This window comes from Fusarium venenatum, assembly GCF_020744135.1.
Source record: "Fusarium venenatum strain MPI-CAGE-CH-0201 chromosome Unknown EDB82scaffold_1, whole genome shotgun sequence".
Classification (NCBI taxonomy): Eukaryota; Fungi; Ascomycota; class Sordariomycetes; order Hypocreales; family Nectriaceae; genus Fusarium; species Fusarium venenatum.
This window is the reverse complement of record NW_027072129.1, coordinates 1,709,668-1,727,400: the sequence shown is the minus strand read 5'-3', so window position 1 is coordinate 1,727,400 and position 17,733 is coordinate 1,709,668. Positions and strand designations below refer to the sequence as shown.

The following is a 17,733-nucleotide window of genomic DNA, read 5'->3' as shown; positions in this document are numbered from 1 at the left end:
ACCTAAACTAGTAAGCTGATAGCGTTACAACGTCCTATCGGCCTATCTATCATGCTGTTTCTCCATCTAGCTTCTCCATCTATCTAGTCTACATATCTGATAGGAAAAGTTGGAGGGGAGATCTACGTAATCTGAACAGCGCCCTCCGATTATTAATTACCGTTCAAGGCGGGGTTATGTCCCTTTGAGTTGACTTATATCAACCAGTCTTGGAGCACAACAACAAAATAAAGTGACTGTACCTCCTCAATACATTTCTATTCTTGAAAGCAATTACCTACTCAAAACAAAAATGATGATCCCTAAGCTCCTCCAAGGTCAGGCCGAGTTACCCAGTGTCGACAGCACAAAATCGTACTGGCACAAAGAGCCATCAGAGAAGCTCTTGGGTCATCGTAGTACGGCAGACCTGCCTCCAACTGCTGAAGTCGTGGTTGTGGGAAGTGGTATCACTGGTACATTCGCGGTGAGAGAGCTTGTGAAAGAAGGGCGCAAGAATATCGTGCTTCTTGAAGCAAGAGAAGCATGTTGGGGAGCCACAGGAAGGGTGAGTTTCATCTGACAACGGGCATATACTACAAGATTACTGATTCAACTTGTTAGAACGGTGGTCATTGTCAACCTTTCATCTACGCTGCTAAACCACCAGTAGCCCAATTCGAACTGGACACGTTCAACTTTCTGAAGGACCTTGTTTCTGAGAATAACATTTCCTGTGACTGGGAAACAGTCGGAGGCGTGCACCGTATCTCTGAGGAGATCCTGGAAGTTGTGGCCAAGCACCTGGAGCGTTTGAGAACCTCCCACCCTAATTTGGTCGACAAGATTAAGATCGTGACAGACAAGGAGGAGCTAAAGAAACTACGTGTCTCGGGGGCGTATGCTGCAATGTACCAACCGAACGCAGCCAAGCTGTGGCCATACAAGCTTATCTGCTGGGTTCTTGAGCAACTTCTCGAAGCGAATGACCCTAGTGTTTTCAACCTTCAGACAAAGACGCCCGTGGACCACATCCAACGTACAGGCGACTCCTGGACTCTAAACACACCTCGTGGTCAGATAGCAACCAAGAATGTTATCCTAGCAACCAACGCCTACACTTCACACCTCCTCCCCAAGCTATCTGGCCTCATCGTCCCTGTTCGTGGACAAATTGCTGCTCTCACCCCCTCAAGCGGAAGCTCACCACTTGAACATAGCCACGTTTGGTGGACGCCGGTGGGAGGAGACAACTATCTCGTCCAGCGACCTTCGGGTGAACTTATCTGTGGCGGTGAGAGGCTAGGCTCATCTGATGGCCAAGTTGGTCTCTCTCGTGATGACGCGATCGATCCAGTCATCGCTGAACGCTTGCGTGCTTCGCTTCATGCCGCTGTCAAGCTAAAGACACCGGGAGAGGTGGAAGACGCTACTCTTGAAGCTACATATGAGTGGACTGGCATCATGGGGTATTCAAGAGATGGTTATCCTTGGGTTGGCCAACTACCCGCAGCTCTAGGCGGTGAAGATAGTGGCATTTATGTTAGCGTCGGATATACAGGCCATGGCATGCCCGTAGCGGCAAGATGTGGAATCGCAGTTGCCCAGGAGATACTGGGGATCAATAATGGTGTGGATTTGCCGGCTCAGTATCGGATTGATGAAGGAAGAGCTGACAGAGCCAAAAGCATGGAGATTCCCTCGACACTACTGGATGAGGTTATGATGATGATTGGTGACTGAACTTGGCATATGAATCTCGCTGTAGAGAAACAGGTTAACATATGATGATGGTTGTATAAAGAAATGCTACAACTTGTACAATAGGATGTCTAGTTCGAAATAAGTATGTCTCGTCGTTGACGGAAATCCATGCAAATTTGTTGTTGATGTATGTCAATTCCCTTCCAACTTCTTCATAGCAAATGACCTTGAACAAATGAGTAAAAGAGCGACCTCTGCTCTTCATCGAATTATCGGACACCGTAAAGTTCTCAGGCGTGTTGAAATTGAGAATCGTGATCGATAAAGATTAGCATGCGCACCCATCGCCGCCGCTGTCCTATAGCTTGGCGCGCACCTCAAGGCCGTTGCTAACTTCGCGCTTTGCTCGCTCACGAAGTACTTTTCTTAGAATCTTGCCTGACTATTCGTATGTGAGCTTCAAAGATGCATCGTCTGACCAAAAAGGGGATCGAAATAACTTACAGGAACTTTGGGGATGGAATCAACAAAGACTACGCCACCCATAAGTTGCTTGTACTTGACAACGCGACTCGCTAGCCAGTCTGCAATATCCTGTTTGGATGTATCCTTTCCGTGTGGCGTTTTGACGATATAGGCGCGTGGAAGCTCTTCACCATCGATAACGACCCCTATAACAGCGGCATCGGCGACATCTTCTCTTTCAAGAAGAAGGGACTCGAGTTCAGCGGGAGCAACCTGCATGCCCTTGACCTTGATCAGTTCTTTGACACGATCCACAATATGAAAAAGAGTTCCCTTTGCATATTCCTCCACATAAGCGACGTCTCCAGTGCGAAGCCATTGAGTACCATCCGAGTCGACAACAAAGGCTTCTTGTGTCGCAGCAGGATTACGCCAGTAGCCGCGGGTCACCGTGGGCCCCGTGATCCATAACTCTCCAGGAGTGTTGGCAGTGTTGATTTCGTCTCCAGTCTCGATATCGACCAGTCTAGCTTGAGAATCCGGCGTCAGTTCGCCGGCCGCAGAGCTCGGGGCCTTATTAGGGTCCCACGACAGTGCAGTACAAGTTGCTTCGGTCATTCCCCAGCCTTGCCGAACAACGGCTTCACCCAGGGGTATCATGCCGGCTATCTCACGTTGTGTATCTCTCGCCAGGGGCGCAGCACCAGATGCAATCATATCGATGCTACTGAGGTCCGCACTGCGTGCAAGTGGATGTTTTGAGATGAGAACTAGGATAGGCGGAACGGCTAACAGTTTTGTAATTCGGAATGTTTCGATGTGGGTGAGGATTTTGGGGAACTCAAAAGAAGGCATGATGTAGACAGGAACTCGCTCACAAGGGAAGCTGGTGATGAAGTAGCCCTGACTAAAGGCATGATACATCGGGAGGAAACATAGAGCAGCGGCATGATCTCGTCGAGCCTCAAATTCTGGGTGAAGCTGGTGGAAGAGTGTAACACCACGACTATTGGCGACATGGTTGTAGTGCGAGATCTCCACGCCTTTGGGTATTCCAGTCTATGGCCAGGTTAGACAGTTCTATGGCTCTGAGTTGGATGGTGAGTTACAACGTACAGTACCTGAGCTGTAATTGATACTGCATATTGAATCCTTGGAGTCTTCTGGCTCAGTCCATTCGAAACTCTCACCCCTTGACTTGGCTGCGATGAGTTCTGTCCAGTGTCTGCTTCCTTTAGAGGGTTGTATCTCGATAGAAGTATCTGGCCATGTTGAATCCAGCACAAAGACTTGAGAAGGCTTCATGTTGACTTGGGAGGATGCGTCCAATGCCACCCCTAAAGCACCATGGGCAGAAATGATAAACGTAGCCTGGCTATCCTTCAGTTGATGAACCAGTTCACGAGCGACATAACCAGGATTCGCTCCAGTGAAGATGCCTCCAGCCATCCAGATACCCATTACAATGATGGGGAAGAAGATACTGTTGTGAGCAAAGAGAAGCACACGGTCCCCTGATTTCAGGCCATTGTCAATTAGACCAACAGCAATACGCTTCGCAAGCAACCGAGCTTGGTTGTAAGTAAAGTAGCGATCTTGAGGATGATCAGCATCGATAAAGGCTTTCTTGTCCGGTAATGGACTTGATGATGAACCAAAGATCCATTGTTGCATTGAGCAGTTGGGAACTTGGACAGAGAATCGTGATTCAATTGGCATGTTGTAATCGTTTGGCAACTTGGTCAAAGACCAAATCAAATAGCGAGTATTGTAGAAGTAGGCAGCTGTTGAAGATATAGAATAAGCCTTTGGGGAATAATCGAGTGTTTTCTTTCTCTCCTTTGTTAGGAGAATGGAAGTCGAGACCAACTCAAAGGAGTCTATTAAGCCAAGCCAAGCTGAAAGAAAGCCCCATGAAGGAGGGGCGCCATCCACCTACCTCCTTCGGTAGTTCATTTAAAGATATGAGCACTTCTTCCGGTGGCTACCTTTTAAAAGGGAGCTAAGATGAATGGGCTGAGGTTGATACTAGCTCCAAGTTAACGACAAGGATCTCTTAAGATTCAATGTTTGAGATGAGTAAACCGGATGCGTTTAACTCACGAAGGAGGAAAGATGAAACCAATTCGATTTAGACCACGGCTGAATTGTCAATGAAATGGGCTTGATATTATATATACAACTGAACAGTCTGTACTCCAATTCTCAGCCTTTATAAATCCGCGCTTGACTAAATTTAGGCCCTCATTTTAGTAGATGGACAACTCAGCAATCACAACACCGGCTTCCTACCTTTTCAGCTTCGCCTCCACCATGGAACGAATAATATCAGCATCGTTGTTCGTTGTCCGTATGCGCCAGATCCCGTCAAGTATCAACCACAGGGCAACTCATTGGCCGTCCCGTGCTGTGAGCATATAGAGCCACGACATGACCGTCTGTGAAACTTGGGCGCCCAATCCATTGTCCATGTCTTAGAACAGGAGACAAGCCTCTAGCCGAATTATGCAATTGTGCCTCCCGAGATAGAAAGCGGGAAGTTCTGTTTCCATGCGCCGTCGCCGCAGGGTTACCTTGACTCGGGCTCGTATCTTGCCGCATTGAAGCTTTAATATCATGCCCTTTTAAGCTTGTATTGACTACGTACGCCGTCGTCTAGCTCTGGTACGTGAGGAAGCGAGTGTCAAGCAACACTTGGAGCAGTATCGGTATTGCGTTGTGGAGCACGATGCATTGCCTCGCTTGTCCTACGTGAAGGATCATGTACAAAGATGATTTCAGTAATAGTAAGCTTTCGCGTAGGTTTCTCGACGAGTAGATATCGAGCAGATCGACGTGTTGGATCCCGCCTGTGTTATCGAAAAGAGTGCTTCTAATTGGTTTCCTGCTACGAATGTTTGCCAATATCTCTTACATGCATACTGATCATCCAGCCGCCGGGCATCATCTTGCTGCAAGTTGGACCCGGCCAACTTGGTACGCTAGGCTATTGAAACTATATCGAGCCACAACATCGCTGATGATCAGGTGTACCAAGAGGTATGAGATGAGAGATCGCGCACAAGAACAGAGGAAGATGCGGTGGCACCAACTTCGCTTGGCTCCATAGCGTGTTATGATATTGTTGGTGTAAGAAACGAAATGTTATGTGTTAATAAAGTATACGTTCGATTGATGAGGATGACTGCAGAGCTTTCGTTACTCAAGTCTGTCGATTTTCACGGCGCTTAGCTATAATGGTAAGCATCTTGATATGTTCAAGGCTGGTAGCAATAGTGCATTCTGATGGTAGTCCAAGCCAGATCTACCATTCTTGATAAGCCTCTGAGATACAATTTAAGCATTCAGAACAGACATGACGATTGATAGTTGAAAATAGAAAATAGCAATATGAATTTAATATAATAAACATAATGAGGAACACACTCACTCCTCCACATTCAAGTTGATACGTATCTTTCCTAGCTTCACTTTGACCCCACCCCCCGATCGGCTAAACCTAGGGTCAGCTACACCAATCATCAATCTTGATTTGGCAAGCAGTTCCAAGTCGAATTGTAATGCTCGCTACGACGGCGACATTTTGACAAGATCCGGAACCGACGACCTCACGATCGCCTCACAAGCACTCCCAACCCCGCGACGACGCCCACCTCGCTCGCTCTCAAAACAACCACAAAAATAATTCACACAATGGCGAGCAAGTTCACTCCTCTCATCCGCTCCGTCATCCGGCCGGCGTGCCGGGTTGCCCGCCCTCAGTCTCGCGCCGCCTTCTCCCTCACAGCCAGCCGACGAAGCGACACTCTCATGGTGGTAAGTAGTCCTCAATTGGCGCTGCCAATTGCGCCTACTGGGAAAATATGGCTCTCGCTTCTTCCCCAGGGCGCAATTGCTTCATGTCCCCCAGTCTGACATATGGCGTGTGACAGCATCGAAACACCGAGGACAACAACCCCAACATCCCCTTCAAGTTCAGCGAAGAGAACCAGACCGTCATTGCCGAGATCCTTAAGCGATACCCTCCCCAGTACAAGAAGGCTGCTGTCATGCCTCTGCTTGACCTCGGCCAGCGCCAGCACGGCTTTACCAGCATTAGCGTTATGAACGAGGTTGCTCGTCTTCTTGAGATGCCTCCCATGCGAGTGTACGAGGTCGCTTCTTTCTACACCATGTACAACCGAACTCCTGTGGGCAAGTACTTTGTCCAGATTTGCACTACGGTATGTTTAATTTCGAACCTGGACATATCTTCTTTGGCGACAATTGCTCGAATGGATTGTGGCAATGTTGGATAGACGTCATTGAAAATTGTCAAAAATCGAAGTTACAGTTCAGACTAACAACGGTATAGACCCCTTGCCAACTTGGAGGCTGTGGCTCTGATGTTATCGTCAAGGCCATCAAGGAGGAGCTCGGCATTGAGCAGGGCCAGACCACCGCCGACGGTCTCTTCACCATCCTCGAGGTCGAATGCCTCGGCGCCTGCGTCAACGCCCCCATGATCCAGATTAACGACGACTACTACGAGGACCTTACCCCCGCCTCCGTCAAGGACCTTCTCAAGGCCCTCCGATCCAAGGCTACTGCTGCCGATCCTTCCACTATTAATGTCCCCAAGCCTGGTCCTCTCAGTGGTCGAAAAGACTGCGAGAACAGTGCTGGCCTGACAAGCCTTACCTCGGAGCCCTGGTCAACCGAGACCACAAGGAAGGATCTGTAGAATTATCACGTTATTATCTCTCTTTTTTAGTTATAAGGCAAGAAATGCTTTGGGGTGAATGAGGCAAAAAGTGCTAGGTGGGAAGAAGCCACAATTGTACATAACACCATGTCAAATGCTATATCTGGTATAGAAATGTGTGGTTCTCGTTAACGGTAATGCCCATACTACACGAGGTATCGGTTCTGCACAAGGGTCTCGTTTTCTTTTTCATTCGTCCATTTGTGGTGATCGCCAAAAACATGTTGCGCCAAAAAGTACTATATCCAACCCAGAATTCTCCTTAATTCTTTCACCTAGGTGTCGCCTACTCGCAAGATCCAACCATCGCCAAGTCTTTCGTTGTCCTCACCGAGGCCACCCCAAATCAAAATGCCACTCTCTTCAAGTTCGCCCATGGGCGCAGTGGCAAGCCAACCTCTTGGCTCAGGCATATCGTCGTCGTTATCATCATCATATGGTGCGAGATCAAGCTGAGTCCACTTGCCCTCGCCTGTCTTGCGACCGACAGCTTGCCACATGGCAGCAGTAACACTGGCAGCAGTCATGCCCAGAGGGGGCACTTGGTACACCCAAACATCACTCAGGAACTTGCCTGCAGCCTCATGGCCTTCTGGGCTCGGGTCACGCTCGCCCATGGTCAGAACGAGGTATTCATATCCAGCACCTGAGGTGATGGCCTCCAGAGATGCAACGCTTCGAGGCTCAGGCCAAACCTGGTTTGGTTCGGCGTGGATCTCGGTAGAATCTGTCTTAGGGTCGCTTTCAAGGACGATTTGCCAGCCGCCACGTGCGCGAACTGCGATCTCGCCCTTGGTGCCCTGATCGTCAAAACTCTCAACTTCCAGATGTAGGAAGTCAAGCTGGCCTCCAATCTCGTTCTGGCCATCGAAGCCACCAAAGCGATACAGCCGGGTCTTGCTTACGCAGATGGCACTGCCACCTCGAGCAGGTCCAGGAGCAGCGGGAAGCTCAGTCCAAGTTCGATCACGAACATTGAAAGCCCAAGTATCATTGGTTCGTTCACCACTGGCAAGGCATCCTGCATGGATGAAGAAGGTGCCGTAACCATCTGACTCTTCGTCTCTAGCCTCTTCAGCTACATTGCCAACGATAGGAGCCTGAGGGATGCCCGTCTTGGAGGTATCACCTAGAGCCCATTGTCCCCAAGTCGCAGCTTCTTTAGGTCGCGCAGGAGCAAAGTCTCGGGGTCGCTCGATAGAAGTGGCTGAATGGAAGCTTCGAGGGGCGGGCTGAGGTACAATGTTACCACCTGGGATAGCTGGTGCAGGGTCCAGGTATGTCCATGTATTAGAGCGGGTGTCGAAGACCCAAACGCGACCAGCCTCGTCAAGAGGCTTCATGTCAGGACCTCCTCGGCCACCAAATAAGAAGATTCGAGTACCAATGACAGCGGTAGCATGGCCGACTCGTGGGGATGGGACATTGCCCAATTCCGGGCGCTCCGGGCCAGCGGGTTCCTTGCCCTTCGACTTGCTCTCGACTGGCTCATCATCATCTTCTTCTTCTTCGTCCGAGGAATCGGAGTCTTCTTCGAGGGAAACTTCATCCAGCTTCTTTTCGATGTCCTCTTCGTCAGACTTTGCGACAGGTTCGGCTGGTTCTTTGGCTTCTGGCTGAGCGGGTGGCTGAGTCTCTCCCTTCGGCTGCTCGTCTGGTTTGACAGGAACTGCCTTGATCTTGAAGTAATCGGCGCCTGCGCTGGACCAGGGAAGGGTCACGACATGCATATCATTGTCGACGGGCTCTCGTGGCCTGATTTCTCCGCCAAAGATGTAAGCGGTACCGTGAACGATGTTGAGAGAGTGAGAAGAGCGAGGGACGCTGGGAGCATCAATGCGCTCCCATGTTCCTTTGATGGAAGCCTTTTTCTGAGGAGAAGGCGCCGAGGGGATGGAAGGTACGGTAGGCATAGCGGGGAGGTTTTGCTGCACATTTTGCAAGAGGTCGGTGGTACGACGCTTCAGAAAACCGAAGGATTCCATGATGGTGGTTCTGGGCCAAAGGGCCTGGGTAGATAGGATATGGATGGATTTGGTGTTGAAATTGTTGATCTACAATGCGACAGGGCTGAACGATTGTGATGATGCAGGAAGAGAGAATGGAAGAAGTCTGGTCAGCGGCGGGGGAGCTGACATACAAGGTGAGATGATGCTAGGTTGTGAACAACCATGACGCCTGGGGATGACGTAGACACCTAAATATGAGTCTATTTACAAGGGTCTTCTTGGATAATTATAGCTCTGAAGGATGCCGAAAGACACGGTCAACTATCTACAAGGCTCATCCTAGCATGGTCTTGACGGTTGATTTATCACAATCTTCTCATGTCAATTCGTCTGATGTACTTTATTAATTAATGCATGTGATTCTGAGCTTCATCTGCATTCGGCAGTGGAGGCTGGGCATGAGCTGGCGGTGGCACATTGAGACAAGCGCTGAAGAGGGGACCTGCGGGGTAAATTCTACCGCATAGCTCAGGCGGTTCTAGCGGCCCGGGCGGATTGAACCTGAAGCTGGAGCTTGGGGAACTCCAAACCCACAATGAAGATTTAAGGGTCTGTACCGTTAGAAATGTAGTCATTAAATGCGATTGGCTTCCACAACGTTCATTGCCTTTTACCAACACAGAGTCTTTTGATCTCATGAATCATGGTTATCAATCCTCGAAGCAGAATGCAGTGCTTTGTGACACTCCTTACTTGGGCCTAAGACAGCCAGTGGCAGTGAACACGAAGCTGACATTCAAGCTGTGTGCAGATTAGTGCTTCAACTCCGTATTACAGCGGTGCTTTTAGCTTGTACCAAAATAATCGAACTGAAAGTTGTTTTTGTCTCAGAAGCGATGAAAATGATACATAAAGTAATCCAACGAAATGCCCGTTATTATAATTGTATTGACTCATGATGTGATATCTCAGTTCCAGTCAAGCAAGGGTTCGTCTCGGGCGGTTATGGTTGGCCCAAACAGTAGGTTGGTTACCTCTCGGAAGTTGGGAATGGGCAGCTGAGGCGGCGTCAGTCAATTTGGTTCGCCATTGCAATTCCAATAAATAAATGTCTTCAGCCTCAGCTTGTCCTTCTCATGATCATGTCTTCATAGTATAACGTATTCAGGTTAAAAACCGCATTGAAACCATCTATACAGTACACATACCACCGCTGCTATCTAGCCTTACAGCTTTCTTTCAAACGCCGAGCCGCTAGCCTGCGACGCGAACGCTCTGCGCCCATGGATGAGATATACCACAAGATCGCCGAGTTCAACACTCGACGTCTTAAACACTCTCACGACATCCTATCCATTAAGTACAGTGAGCTCTGGTGCAATGATGCCACCGGAATCGTCGACTACCATGAAGGGATCGTCACTATACCTGAAGTCGCGTTATGGCTGGCCACAGAAACGAGAAAAAGAACAACGGGCCCAGAGTCACTGATTCTTCGATTTGTCTGGCCCAAATTCATTCTTGACGATAACCGCGTTGAGTTACCAGAAGATACCAAGGACCAAGTACTAGAAAAGTTTGGCCTTGGACTCGCATACAGCTACTTCTCGAGTTGTGTCGCTGGTGTGGTTGCATTTCCCGAAGTCGTCAAACCCGATATCAACCAGCAAGCCTACAGTTTCTGTTACGCGCCCAAGCTTGCGTCTATATGGTCGCATACCTACTTCAGACCACCGTCTTCACGCCCCAGTGTCACTTATGGTATGATCTTAGCTGGCGATAAAGAGCAGGAAGGCCTGAAGACGCTTCTCAAGAGCAAGAGCAAATGGCAGCTCAACACTGCAAGTCATGCACTATTCCCTGCGTTCTTGTTTGCATTTATGTTTCATGGAGAAATCGAGATAACGCAGAATAATATGAAGCCGGGCATTCAGGAGATAGAGGCACGGACAGGATACTCTGATTTCAAGACAAAGCGAAAACATATCGCAGCAGGTGAGCTGGGCCCGCTCAGTGCGAAGATGAGTGGCTTTGCAGTCCGCTTGGCGAGTACAGAAAGGAAAGACAAGACGGTGCAGAAACTGCTCGAACTTGCCCAGGAACAATTGCGTCTGGGAAGAAGTACAACGTCTGTGGCAGATGGACTTATGGGACACCATGTCGGGGTTCTCCAGAGACGGCTCGCTATGCAGGCTATGGACCGCGAATACACGCTGAAGAGAGTTCAAATCCAGATTGATGTGGTATGTTAGCCATGATAACTGGGAGACAAACAAGCTAACAAAATATGATCAGCTGAACAACTTGATATCGGAAAACTACAGTCTATCCAACTCCATCATCTCAATATCTACTCTTCGCGATGCTGCTTCCATGAAGACGTTGGCTTTTGTTACCATGTTCTTCCTGCCAGGCAGTTTCATCTCTGCGCTTTTCTCGACTGACCTGTTCGACTGGGACAACGCCGAGGGACACGGCATTGGGATTCCGGCTACACCACAGTTTAGGTTATACTGGGCTATCACGATTCCATTGACACTTGTCACATTTATTCTCTATTTTATATGGGCCGAGTTTTCGAGCTTTGATCGTAGCCAGAGGAGGGAGCGCAAGAGATGGGGGTTTCCCAGGACTGATAGCATGGAAGCTGAAGAACAAACAAGGTCACCGTTGCAAGTTTTAAAAGATCAGCGAGAGCGCATGAGCGAGGCGTATGCCATGGCCAAGAAAAGACAGTTTGTTTTTGGGCGAGGCGGAAAAGACGAATCGATGGAAAGATAATGGGTCTAGGCTGAGGATGAAGGATGAAGGATGAATTGTGTTTTTGGAGTTGGCTGATTGGTTGGTTGATCGCTTAGTTACAAATGAATCCGGGGACAGCATGGTGTTAAAAAGATGGTCTAATTCATGGGTATTGTTCTAGCACTATGGCATTGTCGAAAGAATAGGGTAAATCTGGAACATGGCATACAAGAAAACAGGGAATTCTGCACGTTGATCCCAGGTTCGAGAATTGGCGGGGCGATGTTTCTGCACAATTGAATCGAGATCAACTACAAGTGCATGCCAATCCTTGCGCTATAAACTGCCTAGACTTTTGACTCAACCAGTCGAGTTGCTGGCTTGGGTGTCCTTGTACCAAATTTTCGGATCAGCCGAATGGAAATTGAGATGGGATTTTGAATCTCGATCGTTGTGATCTCACTTTCCCTCAGCTCCAGTTCCACTTCCACACGTTGAACTTGCCCAATGGCTGTCATAGCGGGGGTTTTCCTCCGATAGTGAACAGACAACAAAACAAACAACCTACATACCTGTAGGCTATCTGCATCTATTAGAGGTCTAGGCTTAACTCTCTCCATCTCTCTCTTTACCTGTCTACGTACAAAAAGAAAAGACAACATCTCCTCTCTTCTTCCCCTCATTCCCTGAATTCTTCCCACTTCTCTCTTACATTTTACATTCTCATGTATCATTGTCCGCGCCCGTTATTTTGAGGCGCTGGGACCTTATTGGGAACTTCATTGGAGGTAGTCCGTTACGTTGCGATCGCCGATCAACGTCAGGATTATTTGACAGTGACGAAACTAGTCGTTTAAGAGCCCGGCGCAACCCAAAACTCCAACAACCCAAGGCCTCCAGGTCATCACAAACCAACGGAACGACAGTACACGAGACGTTCCAAAGCTTTCAAGAATGGCTGCTCCTTCAGCACCAGGGACAGTTGTGCCCGCTCAGCTCGGCTTTCTTGCCATCTTCAACCCCACACTGGGCAACACTGACGAGACCATCGAAGACCAAATTGTTTACTATGCCTCTGTTACCACCCAGGCTTCGCATAACAAGCGACGGCGTACTCGTGGTCAACTCACCCAGAATATTTCCCCCGAGGAACGCAATGAGCGTTTGCGACAGATTGGTCTTGCCCAGGGCATGGCCAGCTTCAGTCGCGGTTTCGCCAGCGGTTCGACGGTAGACACTATCGACACTGAAAAGTCAAGAGTTGTGCTTCATGAACTCGAACCTGGATGGTGGATTCTTGCAGTAAGAGATGCGAACCCCCTAATCCGACACTCTGCTTACCAAAATTACTAGAGCATCGACTTGACCAAGCTACCACTCCCTCCTCGGCTCGCTACGAAGAAGGGCGAGCCCGCCCAAGAACGATACGAATACTCTAGTCGCGAGATGAAATCCGCGAGTCTTTTGTTGCGCGATCTCCTACGGGCCCATAGCATTTTTCTCATGCATCATGACTCTTCGCTGAGCGCCCTCTTTGTTCGTAACAGACGAACCAAGTTTATAACAATACTGAGCCGTTACTGGGACCTATACCTTTCCACATGGAATGTCATGATGCATGGAAATCCGGCCCGCGACATTTTTGGCGGCATCCCTATCGCATCCTCTGGTGAACTGGGAGTTGGTGTAGGAGAAGAAGATCGCGGCAGTGGTGAGCGAGCAGTACTCGAGGGACTAGTCGGGAATATGGAAGGGCTCGTTGATCTTGTTGTCTCCAAATTCGGCGACTACAACCCCGAATCGCCTCCTCCCAACGACCTTTACGGTGACCCTGAGCAGTGGCTCGGAACAGGGAGAGAACCGGGCCCTGACGACGGTGCTATCTTCTTAGGAACGGGTGCTTTATCGAGAAAATCATTGAGAGATGTGACACACTGGATGGAGGACCTGTATACTTGGGGAGATCACGCTTACGGAATTATCGAGAGCCCAACATCTGTTCGGCGCGCAAAGAGAAGAAGGGCGGCTGATCGTGCATCATATCAAGCTACCCAAGATCAAACAGAAGCAACAATAGCTAGTGAACCCGCCAAGACTCCGCCAGAGCAGACGACCGCAGATGACTCTGCTAGCAAAGACCAGCCACAAGAACAAACACCTGAAGATGGCAGACTGGATAGGATGGTCAGCTATCTCAAATTGGGATATGGTACTTATTGGTCTTTGCCTGGAGGTGCTGGTGCTAGTGGTGATACTTCTCCTAATCAACCAGAGAGCACCAAGCAGGATGACAAGCCTGCTCAAGATACCTCCAAAACCACTCGGCCGAACTTGATAGAGCGCACACCCTCGTATGAGGCTGCTGGCCATTATCTTATTGGGCTCAAAGGTGAAATAGGCCAGGAGTACAGCGGATCTGATAGTGCAAGCTCCGACGATGCCGGTGACGGAGAACGCAATTCCCGGACTGTCTTGCGAACCGTCAATATTGAGCTTGAGAGTGAGGCCTTGGATAGACCAGAGGCCATAACAGTGCGTGACTTTGAGCATCCCGCCAGTGCTCTTGTTCAATCCCAGGTGGTTGGGAACATGATACCTGGCTACGATTCGCACGACCTAAACAAGTCTATGAAGCTGCGGGTCGTTGTTTATGTCAACCGGCCGTTTATGTTTACTTTTTTGTTCAACCTACGAACCGACTCCTTGGCCATGGAATCTTTATATCGCTCCCTACATCATCAACTGGCTCCTCTTCGCAAACCTCTTCTCCTCTCCACAAGATATCGTCCCGAGCGACCTGGCCTCGACAATGGCTCTAGCAGCAGTAACTTGACCAACAGTATCTATGATTTGGTCTGGGACCCCGTTTCATTGACTGTTCACACATCTATACCCAACATTCCCGACACATATGATGATTCGGATCCTTGGACTCGTGCCGATGCCCTCAGCACTCATCTCCACCTTGTAAATCTCTATGTTAATACTCGATCCCGTTCAACTGCTCTTGAGCGCACTGAAAAGTCTAGTCGTGGATGGTGGATCGTCTGGACACGCCTGCTCGATCGCTTGGAGGACGGCTCGACAAGTAACAATCTCTCAACCATCCAAGAAGGCGGTGCCGATGCAGATACGGAACACGACGCAGCTCTTGAAGAGGATGAGAGAAAGTATTCTGGTCCTGACTCACGTCACCCGGATGTTGTCAAGGAGATATTCCTCATCCGCCGTGCAAGTGACCACGTCGGCTTCCGTACTGATCCCACCGAGGGCGCAGGCAAGCTCGCTCAGGGTATCGGTGTTGATACACGCCGCTATGTAGAGGAGTTGCTGAACCTACTATAATGGCTCGAGAGCACACACTACATACCGCTAATTTCATGACTAAAGACTAGGAGTTACCGATGGGATCTGTGCTTTTGCTTGTGCTTTGATCGTCGCTCTGAAAGAGGAGATGGGGGAATACGTGAACACTGCTGTAACATAGATGCACATGCAATGCCTCAAGCATGGGTTTTGCAGGGAGTTAACGAGTTTGCCAAGGCCGTCTATTATTTGTATCCGTATTCATAGTTCGTATTCAAAACGCCGCTGTCGGGCACAGAATTATCGACTAGCCATATGCACCCTTTTCAATCACTTGATCCTTTTCAGGGACAAATCACGATTATTCGTTCGCCCTACGCTATATGTCTCTCACTTATTGATTGCGCTGTCCCTTGAATTAGCGCTTGGAATAATTAATAGTCCTAGCTGAAAGGGAGTGGCTTTGTCCAACTTCAAAGCCTAGCCTAACATCTTATTGTTATTACCCCTGGAAACTTGTCTGTGTCGCTAGGCCCTGGAACTCTAGCTAATCGGAATCCCATGTAATTGACGTCTCGCTCTCCATTAAAGGGCCCTTGCTTTATTATTGAATATGTCATTTTATTGTCCGAGGGATATTCATTAGGAGCATCAAGGTCTCCATTTTTGTTGGTTGGTCGTTAATTGGTTCAAGTTTCACCTTCTGAATAAGGCTCATTTAAAGTCGAAGCCGCAATGGGGACAACACCCACATGAGTATAGCGACAATGTGATTCAGCGCCAACAACCAGGATTCTAAATTAAACATTCGCTTCCTTCATCTGTCTCTAAGATTAGACAGTAAGCTCGGACAATGCGGCATCACGACATGTGGGGGAGCAATTTAAAACGCCAAGTAGTGTGTATCCAAAATGTGAAAGTCCCTGTTCAAGGGTTTCATAGTTGTTTGTCTATCCGAACGGCATATCAAAATTTATGTACAATATAGAAGTCAACGAATGTCAACCGTAGCTGATTCCGCCTCGAGAAACCAAAAAAACACCCCCAACCAGAATCTCCGGGACCAGGTTCCTTAAGATACCAAAGTCCCTTTTTTGATGTAGTACACCCCAGCGCCTTCTAGGAGTGGTAAGAGATTCCCGCTTCATGAAAAGAACAAGTCATAAGAAAGGGTATCTATCCTTCGTAGTGTTTTCATGATCCAAGAAATCATGGCATGCTTGTCATAGCGCTTAGTTGTTGAACCACCACTCGACCTCACTGCGGCCAGAGTCGAGGCTGCCCCAGATCTCGTTGTAGACCTTGCGGCTGACATCGATATCGTTCATGGCACAGCCCATGCACTTGTCCTTGACGGTAGCCTGAGCAGTCTTGCCGTTGGCCTTGATGGTGATGGTCTTGCCACACATGGGGTTGTCGTTGGAGGAGGGACCCATCAGAAGGTGAGAGAGAGCGACAATGTTGATGGAGTCATCCTTGCCAGAGTCGTCCTCACCGCAAGCACCTTGACCAATGTCGTAGTAGGTGAATTCTCCGGACTTGGCAGCACCGCCGCCGTTGGAAGCGGGCTTAGCAACCTTCTCCTGCTGAACGGGCTTAGCGACGGGCTCTTCCTCGACCTCAGGCTCTTCCTCGACCTCAGGCTCAGCCTCAACAGAGGGCTCAGGAGCAGCCTCAGTGGTGACCTTCTTGGGGGCCTTGACGACGGGGGCCTTGATAATGGGAGCAGGGGCCTGGGTAGTCTCGACAGGAGCAGGGACCTCAGAGGTAGGCTCGGGAGCAACCTCAGCCTCGGTGGTGGGAGGGGGAGGAGGGGGAGTGTAGACGCTGGTGACCAAGGTAGTGGTAGGAGCGGGAGCAGGCTTCTTCTCCTCCTTCTGGGGAGCAGCAGAGGTAGGCTCAGACTCGGGGGTCTCCTCTACAACGGGAGCAGAGGTGGCGACCTCAGGACGAACCCAGACGGTGGTGGTGGCATCGACCATCTTGGTAACGTACTCGATCTCAGTAACCCACTCAACCTCGGTGACGACATCACGCTTGTCGTTCTGGTGGTGACGGCGGTGGTGGTTTCCGTGGGGGCTGCCATGAGGCTGGGCAACGGCCGCAGCGGCGAGGAAGGCAGAAGCAAGAGTGAAAGACTTCATTTTGTATGTTTGTTTTTGTTTCGAGTTCTGTATATCAACCAAGGAGTGGTTGTAACTGTGGTACGTCTGTTGTGTAGACGAATGGGTATCTCAACGCGATTGGTTAAGGAAGGCTAGGAGATTCTTTCCACAGGAATGAATCTGCTCAAAAAAGAGTAGCTGGATAAATGGACGTTGAACGTCTTGTGAGGGAGTGTATGTGCGTTGAGAGAGAGTCCGGCTCAGTGCTCAGGTGGGAAGGAATGATGTTTGAACTCGAAGAGATCTTGTGTGAAAGAAACGAAACATGGGGAGGAATTGGGCCTTCTTTTAATACCTGCTACGCCTCGCCGTAAAAGGCAGGGCCGGATTCTCATGCTAGTTCATAGAAGACTTGGCTTTAGACTAGCAGCCTGTACCTTGCACTTAGCCAGGTACCCAGACTAAAGGTGTGCCAGCCTTTACCAACGATGCATGCATCCACAAGCAACCAACCACGAGTAAGTCCAGGGTACCTCAAATGTCAGCAACACCAGTGCAGACGGCGTACCGGATTCATCCCCGGTAAGGTACCGTAACAGCAGCTGAGAAAGATCCGCTTTTGGGGGGCCTGGCCACGCGTGGTTTTTTTTCTCTTCCTCTTCCAAAGTGCCAAAGAGAAACCCACCGCCCACACACTCCCGATGATTGCCCACCTAGCCACCCGCCTAATTCCAAACCA

The 17,733-nt window shown here is 49.4% G+C and overlaps 7 protein-coding genes across 7 annotated transcripts; 4 read left to right on the top strand and 3 right to left on the bottom strand.

Annotated features, from left to right (window-relative positions):
- Positions 1-33: 33 nt before the first annotated feature.
- EDB82DRAFT_13049 (FAD dependent oxidoreductase) lies at positions 34-1,739 on the top strand. Its single transcript, XM_025731894.2, has 2 exons — positions 34-547; positions 604-1,739. Exons 1-2 carry the CDS (start codon positions 293-295, stop codon positions 1,720-1,722), a joined length of 1,374 nt encoding a protein of 457 aa, XP_025590874.1. The 5' UTR covers positions 34-292; the 3' UTR covers positions 1,723-1,739.
- A 142-nt stretch (positions 1,740-1,881) lies between these two features.
- On the bottom strand, positions 1,882-3,970 carry EDB82DRAFT_13023 (uncharacterized protein). Its single transcript, XM_025731895.2, has 3 exons — positions 3,265-3,970; positions 2,188-3,207; positions 1,882-2,125 (listed from the first exon to the last, which is right to left on the bottom strand). Exons 1-3 carry the CDS (start codon positions 3,865-3,867, stop codon positions 2,042-2,044), a joined length of 1,707 nt encoding a protein of 568 aa, XP_025590875.1. The 5' UTR covers positions 3,868-3,970; the 3' UTR covers positions 1,882-2,041.
- Positions 3,971-5,841: 1,871 nt separating this feature from the next.
- Positions 5,842-6,871, top strand: EDB82DRAFT_519372 (thioredoxin-like [2Fe-2S] ferredoxin-domain-containing protein; the record flags this gene model as incomplete). The annotated part of the gene is made up of 3 exons (XM_025731896.1): positions 5,842-5,964; positions 6,081-6,371; positions 6,503-6,871. 3 exons carry the CDS (start codon positions 5,842-5,844, stop codon positions 6,869-6,871), a joined length of 783 nt encoding a protein of 260 aa, XP_025590876.1.
- Positions 6,872-6,909: 38 nt separating this feature from the next.
- On the bottom strand, positions 6,910-8,986 carry EDB82DRAFT_12964 (uncharacterized protein). The gene has a single exon (XM_025731897.2). The coding sequence runs from the start codon at positions 8,875-8,877 to the stop codon at positions 7,168-7,170; it is 1,710 nt and encodes a 569-aa protein (XP_025590877.1). The 5' UTR covers positions 8,878-8,986; the 3' UTR covers positions 6,910-7,167.
- Positions 8,987-10,124: 1,138 nt separating this feature from the next.
- EDB82DRAFT_470136 (uncharacterized protein) lies at positions 10,125-11,622 on the top strand (the record flags this gene model as incomplete). The annotated part of the gene is made up of 2 exons (XM_025731899.2): positions 10,125-11,084; positions 11,137-11,622. The coding sequence occupies 2 exons, from the start codon at positions 10,125-10,127 to the stop codon at positions 11,620-11,622; spliced, it is 1,446 nt and encodes a 481-aa protein (XP_025590878.2).
- Positions 11,623-12,427: 805 nt separating this feature from the next.
- On the top strand, positions 12,428-15,337 carry EDB82DRAFT_12944 (uncharacterized protein). The gene is made up of 2 exons (XM_025731900.2): positions 12,428-12,885; positions 12,937-15,337. Exons 1-2 carry the CDS (start codon positions 12,538-12,540, stop codon positions 14,926-14,928), a joined length of 2,340 nt encoding a protein of 779 aa, XP_025590879.1. The 5' UTR covers positions 12,428-12,537; the 3' UTR covers positions 14,929-15,337.
- A 440-nt stretch (positions 15,338-15,777) lies between these two features.
- Positions 15,778-17,294, bottom strand: EDB82DRAFT_483349 (RlpA-like double-psi beta-barrel-protein domain-containing protein-containing protein). The gene has a single exon (XM_025731901.2). It carries the CDS (start codon positions 17,031-17,033, stop codon positions 16,122-16,124), a length of 912 nt encoding a protein of 303 aa, XP_025590880.1. The 5' UTR covers positions 17,034-17,294; the 3' UTR covers positions 15,778-16,121.
- Between the last annotated feature and the right edge of the window lie 439 nt (positions 17,295-17,733).

Excerpts from the sequence above, each read along its gene's own strand:
- EDB82DRAFT_12964 (XM_025731897.2), bottom strand. The coding sequence starts at position 8,877 with ATGGAATCCTTCGGTTTTCTGAAGCGTCGTACCACCGACCTCTTGCAA.
- EDB82DRAFT_12944 (XM_025731900.2), top strand. The coding sequence starts at position 12,538 with ATGGCTGCTCCTTCAGCACCAGGGACAGTTGTGCCCGCTCAGCTCGGC. Across the intron at positions 12,886-12,936 it reads CTGGATGGTGGATTCTTGCA|AGCATCGACTTGACCAAGCT; the intron begins GTAAGAGATGCG and ends CAAAATTACTAG.
- EDB82DRAFT_483349 (XM_025731901.2), bottom strand. The coding sequence starts at position 17,033 with ATGAAGTCTTTCACTCTTGCTTCTGCCTTCCTCGCCGCTGCGGCCGTT.
- EDB82DRAFT_13023 (XM_025731895.2), bottom strand. The coding sequence starts at position 3,867 with ATGCCAATTGAATCACGATTCTCTGTCCAAGTTCCCAACTGCTCAATG. Across the intron at positions 3,208-3,264 it reads TCAATTACAGCTCAGGTACT|ACTGGAATACCCAAAGGCGT; the intron begins GTACGTTGTAAC and ends ACCTGGCCATAG. Across the intron at positions 2,126-2,187 it reads ATTCCATCCCCAAAGTTCCT|TCAGGCAAGATTCTAAGAAA; the intron begins GTAAGTTATTTC and ends ACATACGAATAG.
- EDB82DRAFT_13049 (XM_025731894.2), top strand. The coding sequence starts at position 293 with ATGATGATCCCTAAGCTCCTCCAAGGTCAGGCCGAGTTACCCAGTGTC. Across the intron at positions 548-603 it reads GTTGGGGAGCCACAGGAAGG|AACGGTGGTCATTGTCAACC; the intron begins GTGAGTTTCATC and ends TCAACTTGTTAG.